The sequence below is a fragment of the Megascapheus bottae genome, chromosome X, assembly GCF_031878675.1.
Source record: "Megascapheus bottae isolate mThoBot1 chromosome X, mThoBot2.hap1, whole genome shotgun sequence".
Classification (NCBI taxonomy): Eukaryota; Metazoa; Chordata; class Mammalia; order Rodentia; family Geomyidae; genus Megascapheus; species Megascapheus bottae.
In genome coordinates this window covers 8737632-8762219 of record NC_143547.1, presented here as the reverse complement: position 1 = coordinate 8762219, position 24588 = coordinate 8737632, and the positions used below count along the sequence as shown (strand labels likewise).

General features: G+C 36.2%; 1 protein-coding gene across 5 annotated transcripts in view; it reads right to left on the bottom strand.

Moving 5' to 3' along the window:
* Positions 1-23997, bottom strand: part of Cnksr2 (connector enhancer of kinase suppressor of Ras 2) — a 239510-nt gene extending 215513 nt beyond the window's left edge. For 2 of the 5 annotated variants that reach the window (XM_090326745.1, XM_090326749.1), the window contains exon 1: positions 23478-23997. In XM_090326745.1, the coding sequence (XP_090182871.1) occupies positions 23478-23541 (64 nt within the window). In that variant the 5' untranslated portion in view covers positions 23542-23997. The remainder of the gene's footprint in view (positions 1-23477) is intronic. The other 3 variants (XM_090326748.1, XM_090326744.1, XM_090326747.1) reach the window with 3 other exon arrangements.
* Between the last annotated feature and the right edge of the window lie 591 nt (positions 23998-24588).

Here is a 24588-nt window from a genome sequence, read left to right as displayed (position 1 = left end):
GAAGGAGAAGGAGAAGAAGAAGAGCAAGAGGAAGAGGAAGAGGAAGAAGAAGAGGAAGAAGGCGACGACGACGACGGAGAAGGGGAAGGGGAAGGGGAAGGGGAAGGGGAAGGGGAAGAAGAAGAGGAAGAAGGAGAAGGAGAAGGAGAAGGAGAAGGAGAAGGAGAAGGAGAAGGAGGAGAAGAAGAAGAAGAAGAAGAAGAAGAAGAAGAAGAAGAAGAAGAAGAAGAAGAAGAAGAAGAAGAAGAAGGAGAAGAAGAAGAAGAAGAAGAAAGAAGAAGCAGCAGCAGTAGGAGCAGCAGGAGCAGCAGGAGCAGCAGGAGCAGCAGGAGCAGCAGTGGCAGAGAAGGAGGAAGAGGAGGAGGAGGAGATATAGGAAGAAGAAGCTATAGAAATAGAAAATACACCCCGTAAAATAACAGCAGAGAAAAGTATGGTAAATATTTTATATATGTATACATATGTATGTTGTATGTGGAAATGAAACAGTATGAAAGTAGAATGAAGTTTGCTGAGATTGATTTAGGAAGGTAAGTCGGGAGGAGAGAGTAAAACAGAGAGACTGACTAACCAAGGCACATTGTATAAATAGGCTAACTTGTTAAACCCAAACCCCTTGTCGATGCTAAAAAAAAAGTGGAAACATATTGGAAACAACATAATTATCATTATTTGTATGGTATTTAATATAATCAACTAAATACCTACTAAGATCAATTATAGGACTATAGCCATTTGTGTACTTTTATGTAAACAAATAGTATATTGAAAATTTTTATTTGTTAGTTTTAAAATTCAATGTATTTTTAAAGCTAGTTTTGTAGGCTTATTTGGTTGATTTCCTAGAATAAATATTTCTTCTGTATAAAATATGTAGATGGTGAAGAATCACTAGTTAAATCCTTTGTCCTGTAAGTCAACTTTCAGGCATCAGCCACAGCCAAAATAGAATTTTATACTTTGCCTTGTCAACATGGAATCTGAGTTATATTTAATATGTTATAGACTCAAACAACTAAATAAGTTGGCAAAAAATTTAGAGATTGAACTGCTAAGGTATATAAAACATATTTTGAGCAAAGGTAGTGAGTCAACTCTTCAAAAAGAGTTAAGAAGTTACAACTTATATAGTAGTGGTTGAAAAGGAACCTGGGGATAGGACTGACAATACTGATGAAGAAATTGTTTCCCCTTAGATCACACATCTGCAAAAATTAGGGAGAAAATCTTCTCTGCTCTACTGTGTGGGAATAAACACACACACACACACACACACACACACACACACACATACACACATACACACACACGCTTAAATCTTGGCTTTTCTAGTGCCTTTGAGGCTTAATGTTCTTTTCTTTTCTTTTCTTTTGTGGGTCATGCGGTTTGAACTCTGGCCTGGGCGCTATTCCTAAGCTCTTCAGCTCAAGGCTACTGCCCTACCCTTGAGACAAGCCCCATTTCTCTTTTCTAGAGGTTAGTTGGACATGAGTCCTTTTGTGCCCAGGCTGGCTTTGAACCTTGATCCTCAGATGTCAGCCTCCAGAGTAGTCAGGATTACAGGCATGAGCCACCAAGCCTGGCATTGTAGCTTAATTTTCTACATCTAGATCTCTAATATACTTGAACTCCCTTTAATTTACTTGGAGCCTATTCTTACATATGATGCAAGGTATGGATGGCTTTATTTTTAAATCTTCACTGAAGTACTTTATATAGATGTATGGAAATACATGTATTACCTTTTCCCAAATGCCTATCCCATTGTCCACAAAACAGGCCACTTTTACCATCATGAAATTCTTCTTCTTTTTTTTTTTTTTTTGCCAGTCCTGGGGTTGAGCTCAGGGCTTGAGCACTGTCCTTGGACTTTCTCAAGGCTAGAGCTCTACCACTTGAGCCTCAGCACCACTTCCGGCTTTTATCTATGTATGTGGTACCGAGGAATCGAACCCGGGTCTTCATGCATGCTAGGCAAGCACTTTAACCACTAGGCCAAACTCCCGGCCCGGCCCCATGAAATCCTTCTTATCCCCAATATTTGAGATGTCATTTGTATCATATAGTATTTCTGTAGGTACTAGGGTCTAGTTACTCTATTCATTCAACATTCTGTCTTTATTATAGAAGTTTTGTTATGTTTTAATATCTATTAAAACTAGTCTACTTTTCTATATTTTCCATGTTTTATTATGTTGTCTTGGTTATAAGTTTGACTTCATGTTAAGCTTAAGAATTCAATAAAGTAAGATTCTTTATCTCCTAACCATAATTAAGATTATAAGCAAAGCACAAAAATTTCAATTATGAAAAATGTCACAATTTCACTGTTTACTTTTAGCATAAATACTTAAAAGCTAACTGAATGTAAATTTGTTTCATGTTCATGCTATCTGGTTTATTGCATATACAAAACCCTGGGTTCCATCTCCACTCCCACCATTAAACCAAATACTAAAATCAGGAACAAATTTCAATTCTTTTAGTTCTTCATCATATAAGATGCTTTATTTTTAATATAACATTATAAGTTAAACTTAAACTAAAACATACAAACTAGTTAAAAACACAACTATAACTTAAAAGCTGTTGTTGCAATATAACACATATTTTCAATTTTTAGACTTTTTAAAATTATTTTTTCCCTGAAATTTAGACATTTGAGAACTATTTCAGCTACACTGTGTTCCAGTTTGCCATTTGTCATGGAACATGAAGAGCCCAAGTGACTGCCAGTGATGTGAACTTTTCCTACTGGCTCTGAAAATATGACTCAGTGCTGTCCTGAGTTGACCATACTTCTTATGGTGGCAGGAAAATTGCTATTAGCTCATCTGTAATAGCAGCTATCAAAAATGGTCATAATGAGTTGGTTTGTTCTCAAATATAATTTCACCTTTATTTAAGAATAAAAAAATTCTTAAAAATTACCTAAAAATTAAAATATAAAAATTTCTGAAAGACAGGAAATATCATTAGAAGAGATGTCTAAAACAGAAATAAAATAGCTTTAGGTTAAAAAAAACTTTCCATTTCAATTAGTTATGCATACTTGATAACACACATAACACAACACACCTATGTAAAATTTAAACTTGAAAATAATCTTTTCATATATTTGTTTCGATTTTGTTAAATTAATTTAGTCATCTCTCCCTCTTTAACAATCATGCATTTATTTTAAACCAGTTACCAGAATCTGGGAGTGGTAGCTCAGAGCTGTAACCCTAGTAAATTGGGAGATGAAACTCTGGAGGATCATGTTCAAGGCTAAGGTGGGCAGAATGCTTACAATACCCCATTGTCAACTAACAGCTAGGTGTGGCCGCATGTGCCCTATTGTGGGACACTGAGGTCAAAAAGAGTGCAGTTTCACATCAAGTAAGCACATATACACACAAGAAAAAGTTCACAAGGGCCATATCTTAACAGAAAAGGCTGGACATGGTGGCATGCACATATCATTCCAGATACAGAGGAAAATTCAGGTTGGCCTTTAAAAATTGTGCTATCTTATTGAAAAAATAACCAGAGCTTTTTCTGACAGCAGCATAGAATTCCATTTGTTAGGAAATGGAAAGACTTAGAAAAAATCATATTAAGTGAAGTAAACCAGACTCAAAGGAACTTAGGCTCAATGGTTTCCCTCATTTGTCATAATCAGTAGAAACCTTGGGCTCTCCTAGCAGAGATTTGCAATAGAGCAAAACCTTGATACATAAGGCCATATAGTATGAAGCTAATTGAAAGGACCTCCAGGATATTGAAACAAAAGCCATATAACGAATGATTGTTGTCCTTAATGTATTATGTTATCTCTCATCTCTTTTGCTGTCCCTTGGGTATCTCATATTGTTACAGTATTTCACTTTGATATCTGATATATTGGATTTATTTGTATTTGGTTACTTGAAATTGGATGGGGAAGGGGGGAAAACCAAGAGGGGGGGGGAGGAGGGTAATGGGGACCAAGACATGTGAAAGGGTATCAATGTATGTGAATTAATGCACCCTCTGTCTGGCAAATATCATGTAACACTTTTATTAATTACAATAAAAAATACTAAAAAAATAACCAGAGCTTTTATTTAATAGGTTCTTTGTCATACTAATTTTGGTACTGGAAAGCCTAAAAAGGGCTGGGGTTGTGACTAAAGCAGTGTCTAACTAATGCTATGCCATGAATCCAAACCTCAGTACTGACAAAAAAGAGTAATGATAATTACCAGAAATCACTATGGTCACCTAACTTATATACCTTAGTAAATGTCTGATAAATGCAGGTATACTGCTACAATCACAGTATTGAGTAAGTATATTTGAACTCTCTTCTTCCAATTCTTGAGAAATGGAAACATTGGATACAAACAGAAACACGAAACGTGTAAGTTTGGCAAAAACAACAACAACAACAATGAAACAAACAATTCCACAGAAGAAACCAATACCCAAAGGAGATTTTTTAAAAGGAAGATATCACGTAAGTAATCTCCCTAAACAAATTTTATAGTAATTCTATATTCTTGGTGTTTCCAACGTACATTTTGATGTAGTAAAGTAGCTATTTGTCTGAAATACCATATAGTCCAGCTATACCACTCCTAGGTATATGCTCAAAAGAATACAAGTCAGCCTAGTTGACCATAAATATATGAATAAATAAAATATAATGAAGCACCTACTTAGCTCTCTCCAAAATGGAATCATGTCATTTTCAGGAATGTAGAATTATTAAACAAAATAAGGCAGATTCAGACAAATACTGGATATTTGAGAATCGCGGGTTGTCACAAGTGGCTTATGCCTGTAATCCTGGCTACTCAGGAGGCTGATAGGATAGCAATTCAAAGCCAGCCCTGGCATGAAAGTCTGAGAGACTCTTATCTTCATGAAAGTCTGTAGACTCGGGCTGCGAGTTTGGCCTAGTGGTAGAGTGCTTGCCTAGCATGCACGAAGACCCAAGTTCAATTCCTCGGTACCACATACATAGAAAAAAGTCAGAAGTGGTGCTGAGGCTCAAGTGGTAGAGCTCTAGCCTTGAGAAAGTCCAAGGACAGTGCTCAGGCCCTGAGCTCAAGCCCATGACTGGCAAAAAAAAAGTCTGTAGACTCTTATGTACTCAGAAAAAAAGCTAGCAGTGATACTGTAGCTCAAGTGGCATAGCAATAGCCTTGTGCATAAAGAAGCTCAGGGACAGTGCCCAAACCCTGAGTTCAAGCCTCAGCATCAGAAAAAAAAATCTCAATATTTTTAAAGGCCTAAATTTAGGAAAACTATTTGGGAAGAAAAGGGGGACAGGTGAGAAGGAGGATGAGAAAGGGCAGTGGGGGTGTCAATATGATCAAGGTACATTATTTACATGTATGAAACATAATAAGAAAACCCATTGTTTTGTACAATGTATGTTAACTAAAATACAATAAATAAAACTAATTTTAAAAGTATTGAAAGTTAAGGGCTCATTTATTCTAATAGATTAATTCCAGTATTATTGAAGTTGCTTAAAAATAGTTGTGTTATACATCAAAAAATTATGATACATATCAACTTCTGATACAGATATGTTTTAAATAATTAAAATAGAAATTTATTTTGTTAACTGAATTACAATGAATTATTCAGCAAATTAAACCACAGATTCAGCTCTAAATGGACCTGACAAGGTGTTGTAAGTGAAGATTTGCATTCAATCCTGTTGTGCTTGCTTACACTAATCAGCAAAGCTTTAGAAAATGAGATTTCAAATCTTTGTGTCATAGTACACAGAGATTAGAGACCACTGGGGAAAGTTTTTCTAGCAGTTAATAGCATTTTAACTCTCTATGGATAGCATTTGACATTATCAGAATCTTAATTCGATTATGATGAAATGAAATCTAAAGTAAACGTTCTTAATAAAGGGATTATTCTATGAAGTAGGCTTGCTCTATGTGTTAATCAAGATGGTTTCTAGCTTTGACAACAATGATCAAAAAATTCAATATTTTTTGTTCCTAACAGATATGTCCCTATAATAATGAAAAGTTCTATACAAGACATTATTTCTAAGCTTTCATTTATTGAGTGCCATGCTAATTTTACTACTAGGAAGATTTGTCAGTGTCAGCAAGGATCTTAACTTCTCTGGACTCAGATCTTTACATGTAATATGATGACAAAAGACCAGGAGATCTCTAAAAACAGTGCACTAGCAAGTGGATATACTTATTTAAAAAGAGTAAAAGGAAAAAGAAGAAATAGACATGGCTTACTATCTTAGGAACTTCCCAAAGAAAATCTATAATGGAAACTGGCACTAGTGGCTTAGACCTGGTGCATTCAGATCCAACCAAAACCTAGAAAATAGACTTGCTTCTTTTCATGGCAAATGTTTTATGTAAAGCTCAACAGATTTGTGATCCGCATTTAACTACTACACAAAATAACATTAAGCAAAATAAATTCAGAAAACCCAATTGTCACTAGAGGTCATTAAAGTAGACATAAATAAAATGAAGAATGTTCATCATTTAATGCTTCTCAAAACCGAAATAATGAATTAAGAAATTGGAATAATAGAATGTTAGAATTTTAAAAGAAAGCACATAATTCAGCATTGTTTCATAGGAACATAATCAGAAATAAAATCATGTACCCTCTTATGAAAGTAGAATCATCTATCTAGGCACGATGGCAAATGCCTATAATCTTCAGCGCTTGGGAGGTTGAGACAGAAAGACTGTGAGTTTGAAGCCAGGTTTCCCTAAGAGTGAGACCCTACCCAGTAAAATGCCTCAATGGCATAATCTCTTGTTCTTACAGGCATTTATTAGTTTAAAACTTACATGGCTTTAAAAAGTTATGAATGGTTCAGGGCCAAACATTTCCTGTAAGACAACCCAAAATGTCATCATATTTTGAGTGAAAGTAACAAAATCTGGTATCATAGAAATATCAAAAAGCTTGAAGAAGTTACAATAATAACAAAATCACAGTGACTAATATTTCTCAAGAACATAAAATCAACATGGTTATACTGTTATTCTGATTTTTAAAATACTTAATAAATGTCTACACTTAAAAATGCACCTAACTAAATTTAACACATGAGGTGACATCACGAACGTAAGATGTTCTATTGTTGGGAACACAATATACTTGTTCCAAAGAAAACTCAAAGGGAGGTTGAATATTACAAAGAAAAAGATGCTGGTAATAATAAAAATTAAATTCCAGCATAGAAAGTTTGGAAAAATGTATGCTTATCATCAAATATTCTGTACAATATTTGAATTATTTTATAATCTTATTGCTTTTCAATTGTTCTCAATCCAAATACTTCTTTTGACATATGAATGAGAAAAGGCATTGTTTTGACAGCAATTCTCTATTGTTTTCAGTGATCCAAATTCACATGAATTGATTCAGTTGTTCATACAACTCAGTGCTTCTTCCATGAAAAGTCTATACATTCTATCACTTGAATAAAGCTCTAGTACTCATAAGTACTATCATATTCATTGCCCAGATCCAATGTTTAAAAATCATTCTGATGGCTGGGAATGTGGCTTAGTGGTAGAGTGTTTGCCTAGCATGAGTGAAGTCCTGAGTTCGATTCTTCAGTACCACATACAAAGAAAAAGCCAGAAGTGGCGCTGTGGCTCAAGTGTTAGAGAGCTATCCCTGAACAAAAGAAGCTCAGGGACAGTGCTCAGGACCTGAATACAAGTCCCAGGACTGAGGAAAAAATCATTTTGAACACTGAGGCTACAACTTGTGATGATAAAGCCCTTATATGCTATAATTCTGCCAAGGTCAGGAACATGAAATTTCAACAATCATGAACTTTTTAATAAAATAATTCTGAGAAGCACCAAGGTACCACAATGTATAGATTCTACTACTGAGATGAGGGTTAAACAAACACATAGCCACTGCTGGCAGATGTACTTACAGCAATGTCTTAGGATCATTGTATTGAGTTCTCTTGTAGGAAAACTCTACCAACTCTACTGATCTGGCTGAAGTAGTTAAGGAATATTGTGATTTAAATAGGTAAAATAAAATTTGGAGAGATGCTCCAACAAGATTGCTAGAAGTACATACACAGATGATAAAAGCAAGTAGGAAACAAAGAGTTCCCAAGAGAGAATCAGTCATCTGAATCCATACAAGAAACACTTCAAAATCAATATAATCTTCTTTGCATGCCATATGTGATCTATATCCAGGAATTTATTTTTAAGTTGGAATACTTAAAAAGGTATTCATCTGAATTTTCCATGAGGCATATTTTATTGCTTGAAAGATAAAGCAACCACTGACTTAAGTAAAAGATGTCCCTAGGTATATAGCATAATAAAGGTCCCCATTTCTATTCCCAGCACTACAAAAACAAACAAACAAACAAAAGAAATCCCCAACAACAAAAGAAGTAGTGAAAGGATGATTTAAGGCAGATATGGAAAATACAGAACAGAATAAGGGTGAACCACAATTGAAGATATTTTCAATTCAATACTATAGCTAATTTATATTTTATTACATATAAAGTGATTCTACCTATTATCTGACACATTAATCTTTATTCATTTGAATTAAGTGTAGAAATGAAAGAAGAGAAGGCAAGGGACTGAAGCTTCTGACATGGCTACTAGTGATAATAAAGATGTTTTCAGAAATATTGAAAAGTGGCATCCTATATGGCCTTATGTCTCTAGATTTTGCTCTATTGTAAATCTCTGCTAGGAGAGCCCAAGGTTTCTACTGGTTATGACAAATGAGGGAAACAATTGAGCCTATGTTCCTTTGAATCTGGCTTGTTTCACTTAATATGATTTTTTCTAAGTCTTTCCATTTCTTTACAAATGGGGCGATGTCGCTTACAAATGGGGCTATGTCCTTCTTTCTGACAGCAGCATAGAATTCCATTGTTTATAAAAACAAAAGCCATATAATGAGTGATTGTTGTCCTTAATGTACTATGTTATCTCTCATCTCTTTTGCTGTCCCTTGGTTATCTCATTTGTCATAGCATTTTACCTTGTTATCTGATATATTTTATATGTTTAACTGGTTATTTGAAATCGGATAGGGAAGGGGGAAAAACAAGATGAGGGGCGGGATGGGGGAGGGAAATGAGGACCAAGACATGAGAAAGGGTATCAATGTTTGTGAAGTAATGCACCTTCTATTTGGTGAATATAATGGAACCCTTCTATTATAAAATAAAAATTATATATAAAAAAGAAATATTGAAAAGCATCAGCAGATATTTTCTTTTGTGAAAGAAGAAGAATAAATTCACAGAGGACAGGGCTGGGAGTTTGGCCTGGTGGTAGAGTGCTTGCCCAGCATGCACAAAGACCCTGGTTCAATTTCTTGGTACCACATACATAGAAAAAACTAGAAATGGTTCTGTGACTCAAGTGGTAGAATGCTAGCCCTGAGAAAGCTCAAGGACAGCACTCAGGCCCTGAGTTCAAGGCCCAGGACTGGCATAAAAAATTCACAGAGAGCTAAAAGGCAGTGGTTACACTGTACAATAGTGACTTAATAAACTTCACTGAACAACCTCAATTAATCCCTAACCTGAAAATGTGTCAGTCTACTTTTGCCATCTGCATTTCAGAAGTCATGCAAATCAACGTTTGCCTTTAATATCAAGTCTTTACTACAAGATTGTTGGTCAGGAGCATGGCCTAGTGGTAGAGCGCTTGCCTAGCATGCACAAAGCCCTGAGTTTTATTCCTCTGAACCACATAAACAGAAAAAGGCCAGAAGTGATGCTGTGGATTAAGTGGTAGTGTGCTAACCTTGAGAAAGCCCAAGGACAGTGCCCAGGCCCTGAGTTCAAGCTCCAGGACTGGCAAAAAAAAAAGTTTGTTTATACTACTATACAAACTAATCACTGAGAGATTTTTTTCATCTTTTAATAAAAATTATTGCTGGAAAGTGCTGAAAATAACTTTAAACAATGTTTTGTCTACTTACACAGAAAGAAATTCTTTTTAAATGCTGGAGAATCTTGGAAAGTTAAACTATCTTTTCCAGGACACGACATTCAAATGATTTTTCCCCCCAAATTTTGATAGTTAATCTATAATCTACAAAGTTGTTTTTTGAAGGTTGAAGTACAAAGTATTCTTACCTTACTAAACAGAAGGTATTTAAGCAAAACAAGCTCTCCTTCTTTTGAGCATAAAGAATACTATGTACAAAAGCAGAAGTATTTCACCAAGATCACATTCACTCATAGTTAATATTGTACTAAGAGCATAAAGCCAGAAAAAGACATTAGCAGCAAGTTAAGAGGGCAATTGTAAGATATCCCTACCAATGTCAACAGAACATCATACTTTTATAGAGGTAGATTAATAACAAGAAAGTGAAGTAAGTTAAAAAAATGACAATTATATTTCAATTTAGTGTCAAGGAAGAAGTATCCAGTTAATACATCAAGTTTTTAGTCACACATTCATATTACTAGAGTTTGCTCTTTTTAAATTTCTCATATATCTAAACTAGAAAATAAGAAAGAACCTGACCAAAATTTTAGCGAAATTAAGTACAACTATAAAAGTAGGTCTGTTTTAAAATTCAATGTATTTTCTTGGAAATTACAGGAGGTCTTAAATTCCAGCCATTCACAGAATCCTAACTCAATTGCTAAACACACCCAACAGACCCATTATATAATGAAAGTAAGGTGTTATATTTAATGACCAAAAAATGCCTCAATCGAAGAAAAATAATCAGAAAATGTCTTTCTGTTATATTCAGTTTCAGAAATCAGTCCTAGACAAATATCTGCCCTAAGTAAATATATGTACATATTTATAGGCACATTTATATTTATACAGCTGAAAATCGATTATTATAAACCACAATATTTATTTGCACAAAAATGTTATGCCTTGTTTAACATTCCTGCCCAAAGTGTCTGCAGAAACAGAAATTATAATTAGAATGAGGGTTGGGAATCAGACTTTGTTAACAAGGTGTAGAATTGCACATTCTTTTGTCCAACAGCTTAACTGCAAATTGGTTAACAATGAGGTAAAATAAGCATGGTGCTAGCTTTTGGTAGTTTATTATTAATGCATCCAAAGACACAAGTCAAAGTTATTTATAGATGAGACAATGCTTATTTATTATTTGGTATTACCAAAAGTTATAAAATATTAAACTGGAATATTTTAAATTTCAATGAAAGTCTTATTTCAGTATTGTTTTAAGATCTGCAGAGAAGCTGCAAAATTTGTATTGAGTGTTTCCTCTTATGAACACATCACCCATGGTTCCCTAGTATTAGGGAAGTTTCATATACAGATGGTACTAAGAAGCCAAAATTGGTACTCTGTTATTAACTCCATGCTTTGCTTGGATTTCATTTGGTTTTTTCCTATTTCTTTTATGGTATACAATCCAAAACTATCATAACTTATCATTTAAGCCTTTCCTTTTTATTTTTGATCACCTTAACAAATTTCAGGGTTATTAGTCAAGTATTATTTAAAATGTCCCTAAATTGAGAGTTTTCTAATGCCTTGGGTTTTTTTTTGATGGTTAGAATATGATTACAACTTGCACAGCAATGTAATCCTCATTATGTCACATCAAGAGAACAGGATATCAAGTTTGATGATAATTTTTGGTCACAGTACCAATTGCCATGTTTTTGTAAAATTTTCTATCTCCCCTTTCTGTGTTCTATATTTGTTTTCTTTGAAGCAGGTCACTAAGCACAACCACAATCAAGATACGGGAATATAAATTGGTGAGGAGACTGTGACAAAATTTATTTGGAATTATCTATAGTGGAAACTTTTCTGCTATTTTTGCAGTCATTTTATTTGTACCAATATGAAATCATGGCTATTTCTTTCATAAAAGTAAAATGGTGTAAAATTCTTTCATAAAACAAAATACATTTGATTAACACCCAGTACTGCTTTATTTTATTCTTCAATTTTGGGGGGAATTGAACAGACAACAAACTCTTGGTGTTGTATTTTTGAGTGCTTCCTTATTTACTGGCACTGTAATATGCTCCAGGGATCATCCTATTTGGTCCAGCTCTGGAATCTGCCATTTCTCCAAAAAATTGTGGTGCTTTCCCAAATGCATTTTAAATACTCCACATGAATTAGTAGGATGACAAATCAAATGGTTTGAGCATATTATTATTTCTCTTAATATTAATTAAAATATTCTAACATCTTCAACTGTATTTCTATTTTCCTATACATATAATATGGACTGGCATCTGATTTTATTGTTCAGTTAAATCAGTATATGTTCATTATAAGTAGGTAAATGTCCATGATTTTTTTCATACAGTAATACTTAGTGTCTACATTAGAAACCCATACTATTTCATTACTAATCATTTTCATTTTAATTATAGGAAGTTATATTATTTTTGTGATGGAGAATTGCTAATGTTGAACAGGTTAGTTTCCCATTATTCTCCTTTATATTCTATATCTGTGTGTATGTTGGTTTTCAGTACCAACATTTGAATTAGCTGGTAGTTTCATTTAAATTTTTTCTTAAAAAAAGCCACCAATGACTTCAAAAAGTAAATCAGAAACATACTAAATTAAGATAGAAATTAGTAGTATTACCACATTTAAAAGTCTATCTCTTATCAGCCTACTTTTAACAACAGGATGTCACCAATTATTTCAAGGAAAGTGATAAAATTCTCAAAGCATTCCCAGATAAATTAACCTTAATTCATAGGTATTTAAATGGCTAATGAGCACTGAAGAAAGATGTGCTTTACATAATAAATGGACAAGGCTAAGGCAGCTTCAAAATATTGGTAATTATAATAGTTCATAGCTGTTATTTGTTGAAAGTGTCTATTGTCCTGGGTATTGTAATGGCTTGTATAAAAATCAAGGATACTTCAAATCTTTCTCTTCACAATAACAAGTTATTATTTTTACTTACTTTAAAACTGCTAGTTTTAAGCAGGCTTGCTTCAACTCCATTAATGGAAAACAAGGAGAAATTGTTTAAAGAACATTTTTGTATTTTTTGCTCTGAACAAACCCTAGAATAGCACTTTAAAGTGTGATTCAGATGGGACTATACCTTTACCATTTTGCAAGTAAGCAACTGATCAAAAATATCTCTAGTTCAACTTGATTACTCCATGTCATTATTATTATACAACTGTATTCTGATTGCAATTAAATTTTCTCTTGCACTTGGTTGCTTTTATGATTACCAACCCATGAACTCATATTAATATCTGGTATATAATAATGGCTTATGCAAACAACTTTAGAGAATTAATTAAATTCACTGAATATATGAGAGCTTCACACTATAGAGAAGTACTGAATAAAATTTGCAAAGAAACACTGATGAAATGCAGATGTCAATGCTAACCATTTCCAAGTAAATCTGAATAAAGCAATAGTCATTACTTAAGATAAAATATGAAGCGCTTATTATCAGGTGCCATGTACTTTAATTAGCAAACCCTTCAGAATAAAATATTTTCTCAACATTGAGTTGGAGCAGCAGTGACATGAGCTAGTTCATTATCTAGGTCAAGAGGAGTACACCAAATTCCCTACAAAGTAGTAAAGCTATTGCCAAGATTACAGCTATATGTGGCCTGTTTGTCACTAGCTAGGAATAACTGGGGTAGAAACATCTCACTGTACACACACACCCAATTCAAGGCCAATTGCACATAATAACCACAAACCACTTTAGTAGATAAAGTAGTACTAAGAAGAAGATAGAGAAATCTTTTAATCCCTTTCATGTCACATCTACCTCTGTTAGAGATATAATAGAAAAAGCACATATTTTGGAATCAGTTACAAATCAAATATTCAAAAATATACCTGTATACCCATGTTCATAATGGCACTATTCACAATAGACATGTTATAGAACTAGTCTAGGTATCCACAACAGATGAATGAATAAAGATGTTACACAAGGGGAACACAACAGGGAGGTGGGAATAAATATGATAACAGGAAAATGTTATCATTAAACCCACTGTTTTATTCAAATAATGTACTGAATAAAAACAAATAGTGTACTCAAATGTTCAATGTAAGTTTAGAGATACAATTCATTCAACATTTCTAAGCAAAAATCTAAACATAAGTTTCCTCATCTATAAAGTGTAGACAGTTCTAATCTGTCAGGTCTTGCAAAAGCATTAAAGATAATACAGAGAAAACAATTAACTTAACACATGGCAGGCAATAAGTACTTAATTGACCAACACAATGAAATCTCCTTCTTGATTATAAATAAACTTTATATTTTTCATGTACTTACATATAAGACATCATTTAAAATGTACAATAGAAAATATGGCAAAAGGTAGGGGAACTTTTAATTTGGAAAATCTAGGAAATTAAAAACTTTTATTAGAAAAAAATGAGAAATCTTGGGTAATTACTTAAATTCTTCCCTATCTAAATCCTCACAGTTAAGAAATGATGAAGTCAGGTTATAAAGCCAAGCATCTTATTCCACAGTACTATTAAATATACTGCACTGTATATGTTGCCAATACGTGTATGTGTGTGTGTGTGTGTGTGTGTGTGTGCTTTCTGGTCAAGGCTAGTGATCTACTATTTGGCCACAGCTACACTTCTATCTTTTTGGTAATTAATTGAAGATAAGAGTCTCAGGGACATTCCTGCCTTGAATGGCTTTGAACTGATTCTCCTATCTCAGCCTCCTGAGTAGCTAGGCTTAGGAGGGCAAGCCACCAGAGCCTAACTTGTTGCCATTTTTTAAAGGACAAATATTTCAGGAAATTAAAAAGTCAAATTGGAAAATAATTACACATGTTATGTAAACTTGGTTCTTTATCCACTAAATTGTATATCCAGTTCAGCTGGGGGAAAATTGATGTGAAACCTAATTCCATCACTGAACAATCTTTACAATCTGTGTTGAGATGCATAATTTCTGCGCTCTTTGTTTATATAAAACATTGATAACTGTCCCCTTTCTTACTTTTAAGAATTACTACCAATAGGAAGTGCACTGTGGCTCAAAGGGTTTGGTGGTAGCCTTGAGCTGAAGAGATCAGGGACAATGCCCAGGCCCAGAGTTCAAGTTCCACAATCAACAAATAAATAGAAAAAGAAAAAAGAATGACTACTAATAATATAAAGTACATGAGGCCTTTCCAGTTTGGGTGAGTGCCAGGGAGAATAAAATTGTATTATATATTGTTTATAAAAATACTCCTAAGGATAAAAAATGAAACTCCTAAAATGTAAAAATGCTAACTAAAATTTCAAGTTATTTCTAACTATATTTGCAGTATAAAATGACTCTTGGAAAATACAGAACTTTAAAACACTGCATTCATTCTTTCCAGTATTGTATACTTTATTAGAATGATCTACACAAATGTTCTTCACATATTAACATATATTGTATTCATAAACTGCTTTGTTAAATGTCAACTCCTTTGTACAATTATGTACAGGTAAAAAATAATTTTCAGTAACAGCCCAATGTAATCATCCCAAATAAATTCCAAATAAATGAAATTTCAATTAACAGATTTTTACTACAAACTCAAAGCAGTATGTCTATAAGTCCCCTAGAAAGAAAAATTTGCCTAATGTCAAATATTTCTTTGCATGTGGCAATTCAACATCAAACTGAATGCCTCTGATCTAATAGCTACAAGGCATGGAAACAGATTTCTGAATAAAGAAGACTTTGTGCCACTGATTTTAAGCAACATTGTTGCCAAGAGAGTTTGCCAGGAAACTCCTCCTGGACTAATGTGGAAGGAAATGGGGAAGAAGCCCTGACATAACTCAGGAACTCTGAACTGTATGAAACTTAGTTTTCACATTGGCTCCAGTAGGCCAATAGTAAAATTAGAAACTGAACTACTATATGCTTGTTTTGAGCAACATTACTAAAAATCTACATTTTCTCTTCCAAATGTACTTATATATACTTCAGTGGCCTATTAAAACATGAACTTTCATCTCTGGAAGGAAAAACTTTCAGTACTATGAAACTTTTTGAAAATAATGTAAATGAACAGACATTTTTGAGAAATTGACAAAGCATGAAAAAATACAATTATATTTGAAATCTCTGTGATTGTTCCAAATACTACTTATGAAGTGAGTAAGAGTGTGTGCGAGTGTGCATAGTTATAGTATCTTTGTAATCTGATATATTGTATATAGGTTTATTTGTTTATGTCAAATAGGAAAGGGAAGGGAGGAAAACAAGATCATTTGAAGAGGGTTGGGGGAGGGAAATGGAGACAAAAACATGAGAAGTGGTATCAATGTGTGAGAAGTAATGCACCTACTATCTGGCGAATGTAACTGTAACTCCTCTATACATTACAATAAAAAATAAATTAAAAAAGAAAATTATGTAAATGAATAAAGAAAAGCACAAGAAACAAATGTCTATATTGGCTATATACAACACAGCAAAAATATAGCAAATATTCAGCAAATGTTAAAATTACTCATTAATTTAAAGCCATTTGGTTAATTGTTAAGCCTAGAATTTTGCAAGTTAAAAATTATAATTTTATTATCTTTAAGTAAATGTACAACAGAGTTACTATTGAACACAGCAGTTTATGTGCATCTTGAAAAAGTCATACCTTAAAAGTTTTATTAACTTATTGCATTGTAAGCATAACCAGCATCTTGTTAGAAAGTATTTTGTATATTCTTTGATAAACTGTTGAAAAAAGTCAATTCCAGAATTTAGGCCAGACTTCTATTGATTTGTTGTAGGTATTACTTCAGAAAATTTGATGCATGCCTGTTTTAAAATAATAAATGCATCGGAAACAAATTTTCTTTAAGTTCAAGAGAACAACATCAAAAAGGACACTGGACAGCATTTAAAAGGCAACTAACACAACCCAAACTACTCAACAAGACTGATTTCCAAGAACATTAATATCAAGTAAATATCTAACCATCATGTTGTTATAGTTAACATTGCACAACAATTGTTTTATTATATATTGATGTCAGTGTAAATTTTGGGTTAAACAATCTTATTTTCAAGATTTTGGAATTGTTACCTTGACTGAAAAGGTTATATTTTGCTCTTTGTGTAAAAAAGTGGGGGGAGGAGAAACAGAGTGTATTTATTTTACCCTTCCTAAGCCCAGCTACAACATCTCAAAACTTTTCCACTGATGTCCATAACTGCTTAACAGAGTGTACTCATAACCCTGGGAGGTCTGTGGAATGCAGCTTCAAACAGCCTGCTGCAAGTCTAAAATTCCTGTTAGGCCTCTGCTCTCATCTTTAAAGTCAGACTAATTTTGTTTTGTACTTTATGGACATAATATCCAAGTTTGCTTAAACGTAAAAATGTTTAAAATGCTTAACAAAAGCAAACTCTTCAGTTCTTTTGATCATTTGACTTTTACCACCATAGAAGAAATAAACTATTTTGAGAAACAGAGGCTTACATTATTCATAAAAATTGGGTTTTACTCACTGGATGTTATCCAACACAATGATTCCATACTGAAGACTATACTTGCTGCTTTTAGACAGTAAACCATGACAAAAATGAAGAGTTTAAAACTCCAGTTCTTTTCAAAATTACCTGCTCCCCCAGATTTAAATTGGTAGAGATGGTCCATCTTTCTACTACGTTTCATAGAAGCTAAAATCTCTTCTTTCACAATAAGGCTTATATGTGAAGTACCATAAGGAAGCCACACAGAAAGCTGAAAGTCATAGAATTTTTTGTCTGTTAGAGCTCTAATCTGAGGCTGTTCTGCTAGAAGTGAAAATAATAATTTATCACTTCTTTAAGAGCATTATTAATATTTAAAAGCCTATCTTCATTCTTCATATAAAAATTTGGGCCAAAAAATCTTAAATATCCAACAACATCATGTTAATGATGTAATTAATCTTCAAAATAACTCTCATTTTAACATCATTTCCAAATTATTCCTGAGAAACAGATTTGAAACAGCTGTACCAATGCAATACACATTCTTTGTGGGCTTATTTTTGGCAGCCAAAGTTTTATAATGTGGTATTTATTTAAACTCAGAACATGATGAGAGTTTTATTGTCTTTATGAAATGCAGATTTGTTCTTGTACTTTTTTGCCACCTACTCACACTCCTCCTTCACTTTCCCTCCCCTGCCCGTCTCTCCCTTCAACCAGACAACCCTAGACAAACCCTTCTGGTTAATCATTCTGTCTCAACTCCAGTCCCTTACAGTGTCTGTACATTAATGTACACGCTGTTTAGAATATGTCTGGATAGTTTAAATAGTTGATAAAAAAACACTTCCTTCCCAAACACTTCTTTTTGATTTGTAATATTATCATCTGATGGTCGCATAACACTAACTTAAAAAATATCAAGTATAATGATTGGTACTTTTCTCTGTATTGGCATAGTTTTGTCAGTCATTGGCATTTCTTACAATGGCCAATTCCCCTAAAACAAAGAATGACTTATGTAAAACAAACATTTAAAGCACCAACTATGTAAATATATTGAGTAAAGAATATCCAGGACCACAGTATAATCATATAAGCATATTCTTTCTTCCTAACTAGGGTGAAATTATGAATGTTAACCTAAGAAGCAAATATTAACAATACTAAAGAAAAAATGTTTCTTGTGAATGATCCATGTCAAAATGGTGTATTCTTGGCATAAAATGAAAAGAATTCCTTTTCCAAAAAATTTAGATACCAAATAGATGAATATTTGTGTTTATCTAGTCACTTTCAATGACGAAAAGTCTTATTTTTCCTAAACGAAGTTATGCAATCAATTAAATCTAACATATATTTATAGTATACAGGGTTTTAAGTTTCTGACAAAAAATTACTTCTGATCTCTCCCTCAAGAAAAGTAAACTCAAATTTTGAACTTTTTCTCTTTTGATTATTATAAATTTCGACCTAAGCATTAGGTCTAGGAAGAAAAAAAATTACTAAGTACCATTGTACCTGTCAAAACTTCTTTGCTTCATTAGAAGGCAGACATTCTCCTCTACAGCATTTAAACTCAGCATTTAACTTTTATACTGAATAGGCATTACTTCCTCGGTACATCTTCCTCTATTATAAGGTTGTGTGCAAACGATCAGTTTTGTTTTTTATAACTAACGAAATGTATCTCATTTTCTCTTCTCAAGATGGCTGAGTCATGAACATAGAAATTATAAGTCAGAAAATTTTTCTTGAAAGAAAAAGAAGGTTTAAGCAGGAAGGAGTAGAGCAACATAGTCTGAAATGGCTGAGAAAATGGTTGTCTTTAAAAGTTAGATTATTTTAGGGATTATGATAATACAAGTTTGGATAGAGTTGAATTCTGAAGACCATAAGAGAAGAGCAGTAATGTAGGTCTGATGGTTTACTCTGGAAACTATAACCATTTTACCTGACCCAGAAAGTGAGTAGGATCACTGGAACAAAATTTCATGGTGGGAGCTAGTATTAGAAATTATTAGAAATAGAACTTAGTCCTATGGATACTTTTTTTTTGGGGGGGGGATCATGGGGCTTGAACCCTGCACCTGGGAACTGTCCCTGAGCTCTTCAGCTCAAGGCTAGTGCTCTATCACTTGAGCCACAGCACTACTTCTGGTTTTCTGGTGGTTAGTTGGAGATAAGAGTCTCGCACACTTTTGTGCCTGGGCTGGCTTTGAACCATGATCCTCAGTTTCCGGAGTAGCCAGGATTACAGGTGTGAGTCACCAGTGTCCAGCCTCTCTGGATATTTTGAATGTCTCAAAGTTGGAAAAAGTATGAAAAGAAAATTGAAATTGCAGGTGTGACATGGACTGGGAAAATTAGTAGTAAAATGAATAATAAAGACCCTGAAGTGTTCAGAGGTTTTTGTTGTATTTCAGTTAGTCAAAAAAATGGGAACTAACTGAATTCAAGCAACTGCAGACAAAGAATTCAGGCTCTGAAACCAAATAAATAAGAACTAAAGATTAGAAACAGGTATTAGTTCTGCCTAGGTTTTATTTGTTTGTTGGCAATGCTCTGCTGCTGAATTATGCCCCTAGCTCCTATACCGTGGGATCTTTGGTTCCCAGACCTATGCCTATATCTTTAGTCCCTCAATAAATCCTATTTTTATTCACTTTGAAAAGGTTTATGTGTAAGATTTTACCAAAGCTACAAAAGAACTGAATATAATTTTCAATTGAAGATTGAATTTATGTCTGAAATGATAAATATTTTATCTCCACAAATGCTTTTATAAAAATAAATTTTAGTACACTTAAAGGTTTTATGGGGTATCTCCAAATAGCCAAAATCACTACCAGAATAATCCTGAATATAACTATGCATTTTACTGCCTCATAAGGAGTTTGTATTTGCTGGAAGTCATATTGACAATTTATCACATCCAATTTTCACTGTGAGTAAAAATTTGGTAACTATCAGATTTTATAAATGGTGGAATTAGGAATGCACAAGATTGTATCTTATGTCTTAGATACTAAAAATAAACGTTATATTTAAATGAAAAGGAATATGTCAAATGAATTGCTATGCATAAAAGCACCTTCATAAATAATCTTCAATATATGATAGCAATCTTCAATAATCTTGTAATTTTCCCCTTCCATTTTCCTCTGTGATGGCTAAGTTTTTGCAGCACTTATATAAATTTTCTGGAATGATAAATATATGATAATATCTATTCTTTCATGGTTTATTTTCTGTTTAGTAAAGAGGAAAAACATCCTGAAAAAAACATACAAAACATATCTTACTAAATAGAGTTATAATTGTTCATGATTGTGACCAGCTGAAAACATATGGTATATGCTTTAAATGTTAGGAATGATGAAACTCACATTTAGAGCATGACCTGCACAACTCCCACAAATGTTGCAGTCATCTCAGAATCCTGTTAATTCTTTGGTACTGGCTTTAAACCATCATACATTATACAACATCAAATGACGTTTAACCACTTCTGAGCTACAGTCTAGATTATTGGGTGACCATTTTCAATCTGAGAAAAGGGTAAAAAGTATTTTGTAAATAGCTCATTAAAGTTTACTTGGAGCACAGAATAGAGAAAAATTAATTAAGGGAACAGTGTAAAGTATCAGTTGAGGAAATTTTCATTGTACCCAACTACTGAAAATGTCATTTTCAGATAGCATCTCCAAACAAATTTGTGTGTATTATAGAAATTTAAGCAGTAAACAATTTGGGACTTGAAACAGATAACTGGGAGTTGAAACAGGTAATTAAATCAGTCATTCTCTTTCAATCCTTAATTATAGAAAGATACACAAAAAATTCTGTCTTGGCTACCCCATTGATCTTTTTAAGAAGCTCTAAAATGCGTCACCAACAGGTACAAAAACAAATTGCTCAATGGGAATATTATGTGAATTTAAAATCACAGCTAGTAATGTTAACCCAAGTTCAAAGAAAATGCGTTTTAGGCCGAAGAGGTTTTAAGGTGTCATGTCAGATCACATGCATCATTTGTTGCACTTCCTTCAGTGGACTGAAACTGTAGAAAGAAGGGACACTGCAAGAATGTAACAGGGTGGGAGGTAAAGAAGATGGAGTATGCAGCACTCACTACAAGCATCAGGGGAATTCATAAAGGTAGTCTATGAAGATAATCTCATTCCTAGGGAGGCAAGATAGCTTTTCTTTGGATATTGCTGCAACAGAATCATCAAACTAAAGTAATCTTTTAGACAAATTTCAAGAAAGAGTTTTAACTAAAAAGTCTAGCTTCCTGTAAATATTCTGGTTCTTTCTTCTATGATTGAGAAACAGAGGAGATGGATGTTTTTCTATGTGTGAGAAAAGGGGAAAAGGGGAGGAGGGAATTGGTAAGAAACTAGGAAGCTGAAATTTCAATCGCAAATTTAGAAAGAGGATAAGCGGCAGAAAAGATGAGCCACTGCAGGACTTGGTCTTAGTCATCTTTACAACCCTCATGGCACCTTAGCACAATGCACAGAACACGGGGGACAGTGGATAAATAATGAATTAGGTGTAATTCAATTCACTCATATTTACACGGGTGCTCTGCAGTTACAAAGCACTTTGGACATACTAGAAAAGAAAAGGTAAATGAAGAAAAACGGGGCAAATAACAGATCAAAATAAACCAAGGAAAATCCACAAGAATAAGTGAATGTGCAGAAAATGGGTGGGAGGGAGCGATGGAGGATATAACTGAGTTTCTGTCTAACACTTTCAATCTATGCCCATCACTCCACTTTTCATTTTCACATACGTAGAGCTTGGAAGTCTTTGGCTGGTAAGGAAGCCCCAAGACAGGTTCATCTCTAGAACAGACACGTTCAAAGATAAGCCGTGGAGTGTCTGGCAACATTCTTGTGGTCAGATAGGACCTCAGGCAAAGCTTGTGACACTTGGCAAGTATCCTCCAAGTATGGCCAGGGATCCTTCATTACATCTCTTCTATCCCCTCCACAGACTTGGGCCTGAATAGGTTCTCTCCAAGCCCCTGTACTCGGACAACAGAGGGAGGTAGTGAGGCAGGAAAGTCCAGAAGTGGGGGGGGGGGGGGAGGCCACGTTTGAGATTAGGAGGGTGGATGTCTCTAACTGTGGTTTTCCAGGGGCAAAGTGGGGTGGGGGGTGCAGGAAGGAACCCTCAAGATAGAAGAAATAAGTGGATACTTGAATGTGCACCACTTTACACTTGGCATTAACAATGACAACCAATGGGGAGGGGCGGAACCAGCTAAAACAGCTTCAAGGTTCGAAGCTTCATTCCACCTGAATCTGAGGAGGCAAAAGAGTGCAGAGGATGCACAGGAGATTGTGGGGACTCCCCCCTCCCCAATCAATCCTGATGCTGTCCCAAAGGAAACACGCTTTCCCCACCTTAAAGTAGCTCGCTCCAACCTCTGCAACCTTAGCCCAACCTCTACAGGAGGGAGGGTCACCAGTTCCAAACAGGGGCGACCGCGTCTTGACCCCATTATGCGGACTGAAAAGTTGCCAGGAGAGTTGGCACTGGAGAGGGCACCTGGCAGGGGCAGCCACCGAGGGGGCGTCCAGTTTCCAGGAACAAAGGGGTTGGCAATTGAGGCGACCAGGGAAATCAGGTCCGGGGATGGCGGGGGTTGGCTTCGCCCTGAGCTGGGAGAAGAGGGTCACCGTGTCCTCTCGGCTTGGGGGTGCGCTTAGGAAGGCTGGGGAGTGGGCACGATGCGCTGGGATTCCGCTGCCCAGCTCCCTGCTTTCCAACCAGGTGGCGCCCGCCGCACTCTCGCTTTCCGCGCCCCTCCGGCTGAAGACAAAAGGAGAGCGGGGACCCCAGGCCCCTGCCAGTCGTGGAGGACCCCCCGCCACCCCGCTAGTGTACTACAAGCATCTGGTGGCAACTCCGATGGCAGGCTGTGCCAAGACGGGCGCCCTCTTTCCCTCCTTCGTGCCAAGACCTCAGTGTCCCAGTACCGCCTCGCCCTCCCCCCAAACTGGCATTACCTTTCATCCAGTCCACCACTTGACTCGGAGACCATTTGCTCACTGGTTCCATGATGAGAGCCATGGGCACCCACCCGGCTTGGTTCCGCGTGGAGTGCGGAGCTCAGTCACCAAAACGAAGTGAGCAGCCTGAGCCGCCCTCAGGTGGGATCTGCAGCCGGCCGCAGCCGCCCGGGGGACCCGCGACGCGGAGAAAGCGGCTTTTGTGCCCGACCTCGAGGGCTGGAATGAGTCTTCAGCCGACCGCGCACAGCGGCAGCAGCCGCGCTGCGAGCGGCGACGTGGAGCAAACCGCGCTGGGGGTCGCGGGAGGCTCCGCGCCAGGTCCGCTCAGTCCCAGCTGAGGCGGTGGCTCCGCCACTGGGCTCGGGTCTGTCTCCCTCGGGGCTTTCTTCAGTTCATGGCTTGCTCTGCAGAGAAGGGGTCGAGGTACTACGGGGAAGAAACCTCCGCTGCAAACCCCGCAGCCAACTTGCCCGCTCGCCTAGCGCGCGGGAGTGAAGCCCCCGGCGCACGACGAGCTGCTTGGCGGAAATGACGAGGGGCCTCCTGCCACCCAAAATATCTCTCCGCAGCCCTCGGGTGCGGGGCGCGCGCGCCAACGAGCCCCCCGCCCGCTCGCTACCGCGCGGTCCCGCCCCCAGGGCCGACGGCAGGCGCGCGCGAGACACGCGTGCGCGTGCGCGTGTCAGCACGAGGCAGGAGCCTAGGGTCCGTCTGCCAAGAAGGCAAGTGCGGGCTTAGCTCGCCGCCCCTAGCTCACCACCCAGCAGCAGTTACCTTTCCTCCCCAGGGGGTCCGCTTGAGCTCCAAAGTATGTGAAAAGCGCTTGCGCAGCAGCCAGCCAGGGGAGCCCGAAGTAGAAGCCCCTGGTCAGTCAGTCAGGTGCCCAGTGGCATCCGTGGCTTGGAGCAGTGAGACGGGCTGCTGTGGGCTGCTCACTAGTTGAACGCTGACAGTTGAGGGCTCTGCCAGATTGGTGGGGGGCGGGTAAGATGGGACCCCGTGGAGCACGGAGGTTACAAGGAGCCCTGGGGCTTTCCTTGCTCTCAGTATGCTTAGCAAAATGCACGCCTGTGGAGAAGCAAGATGTGCAATGCTGTGGACGACG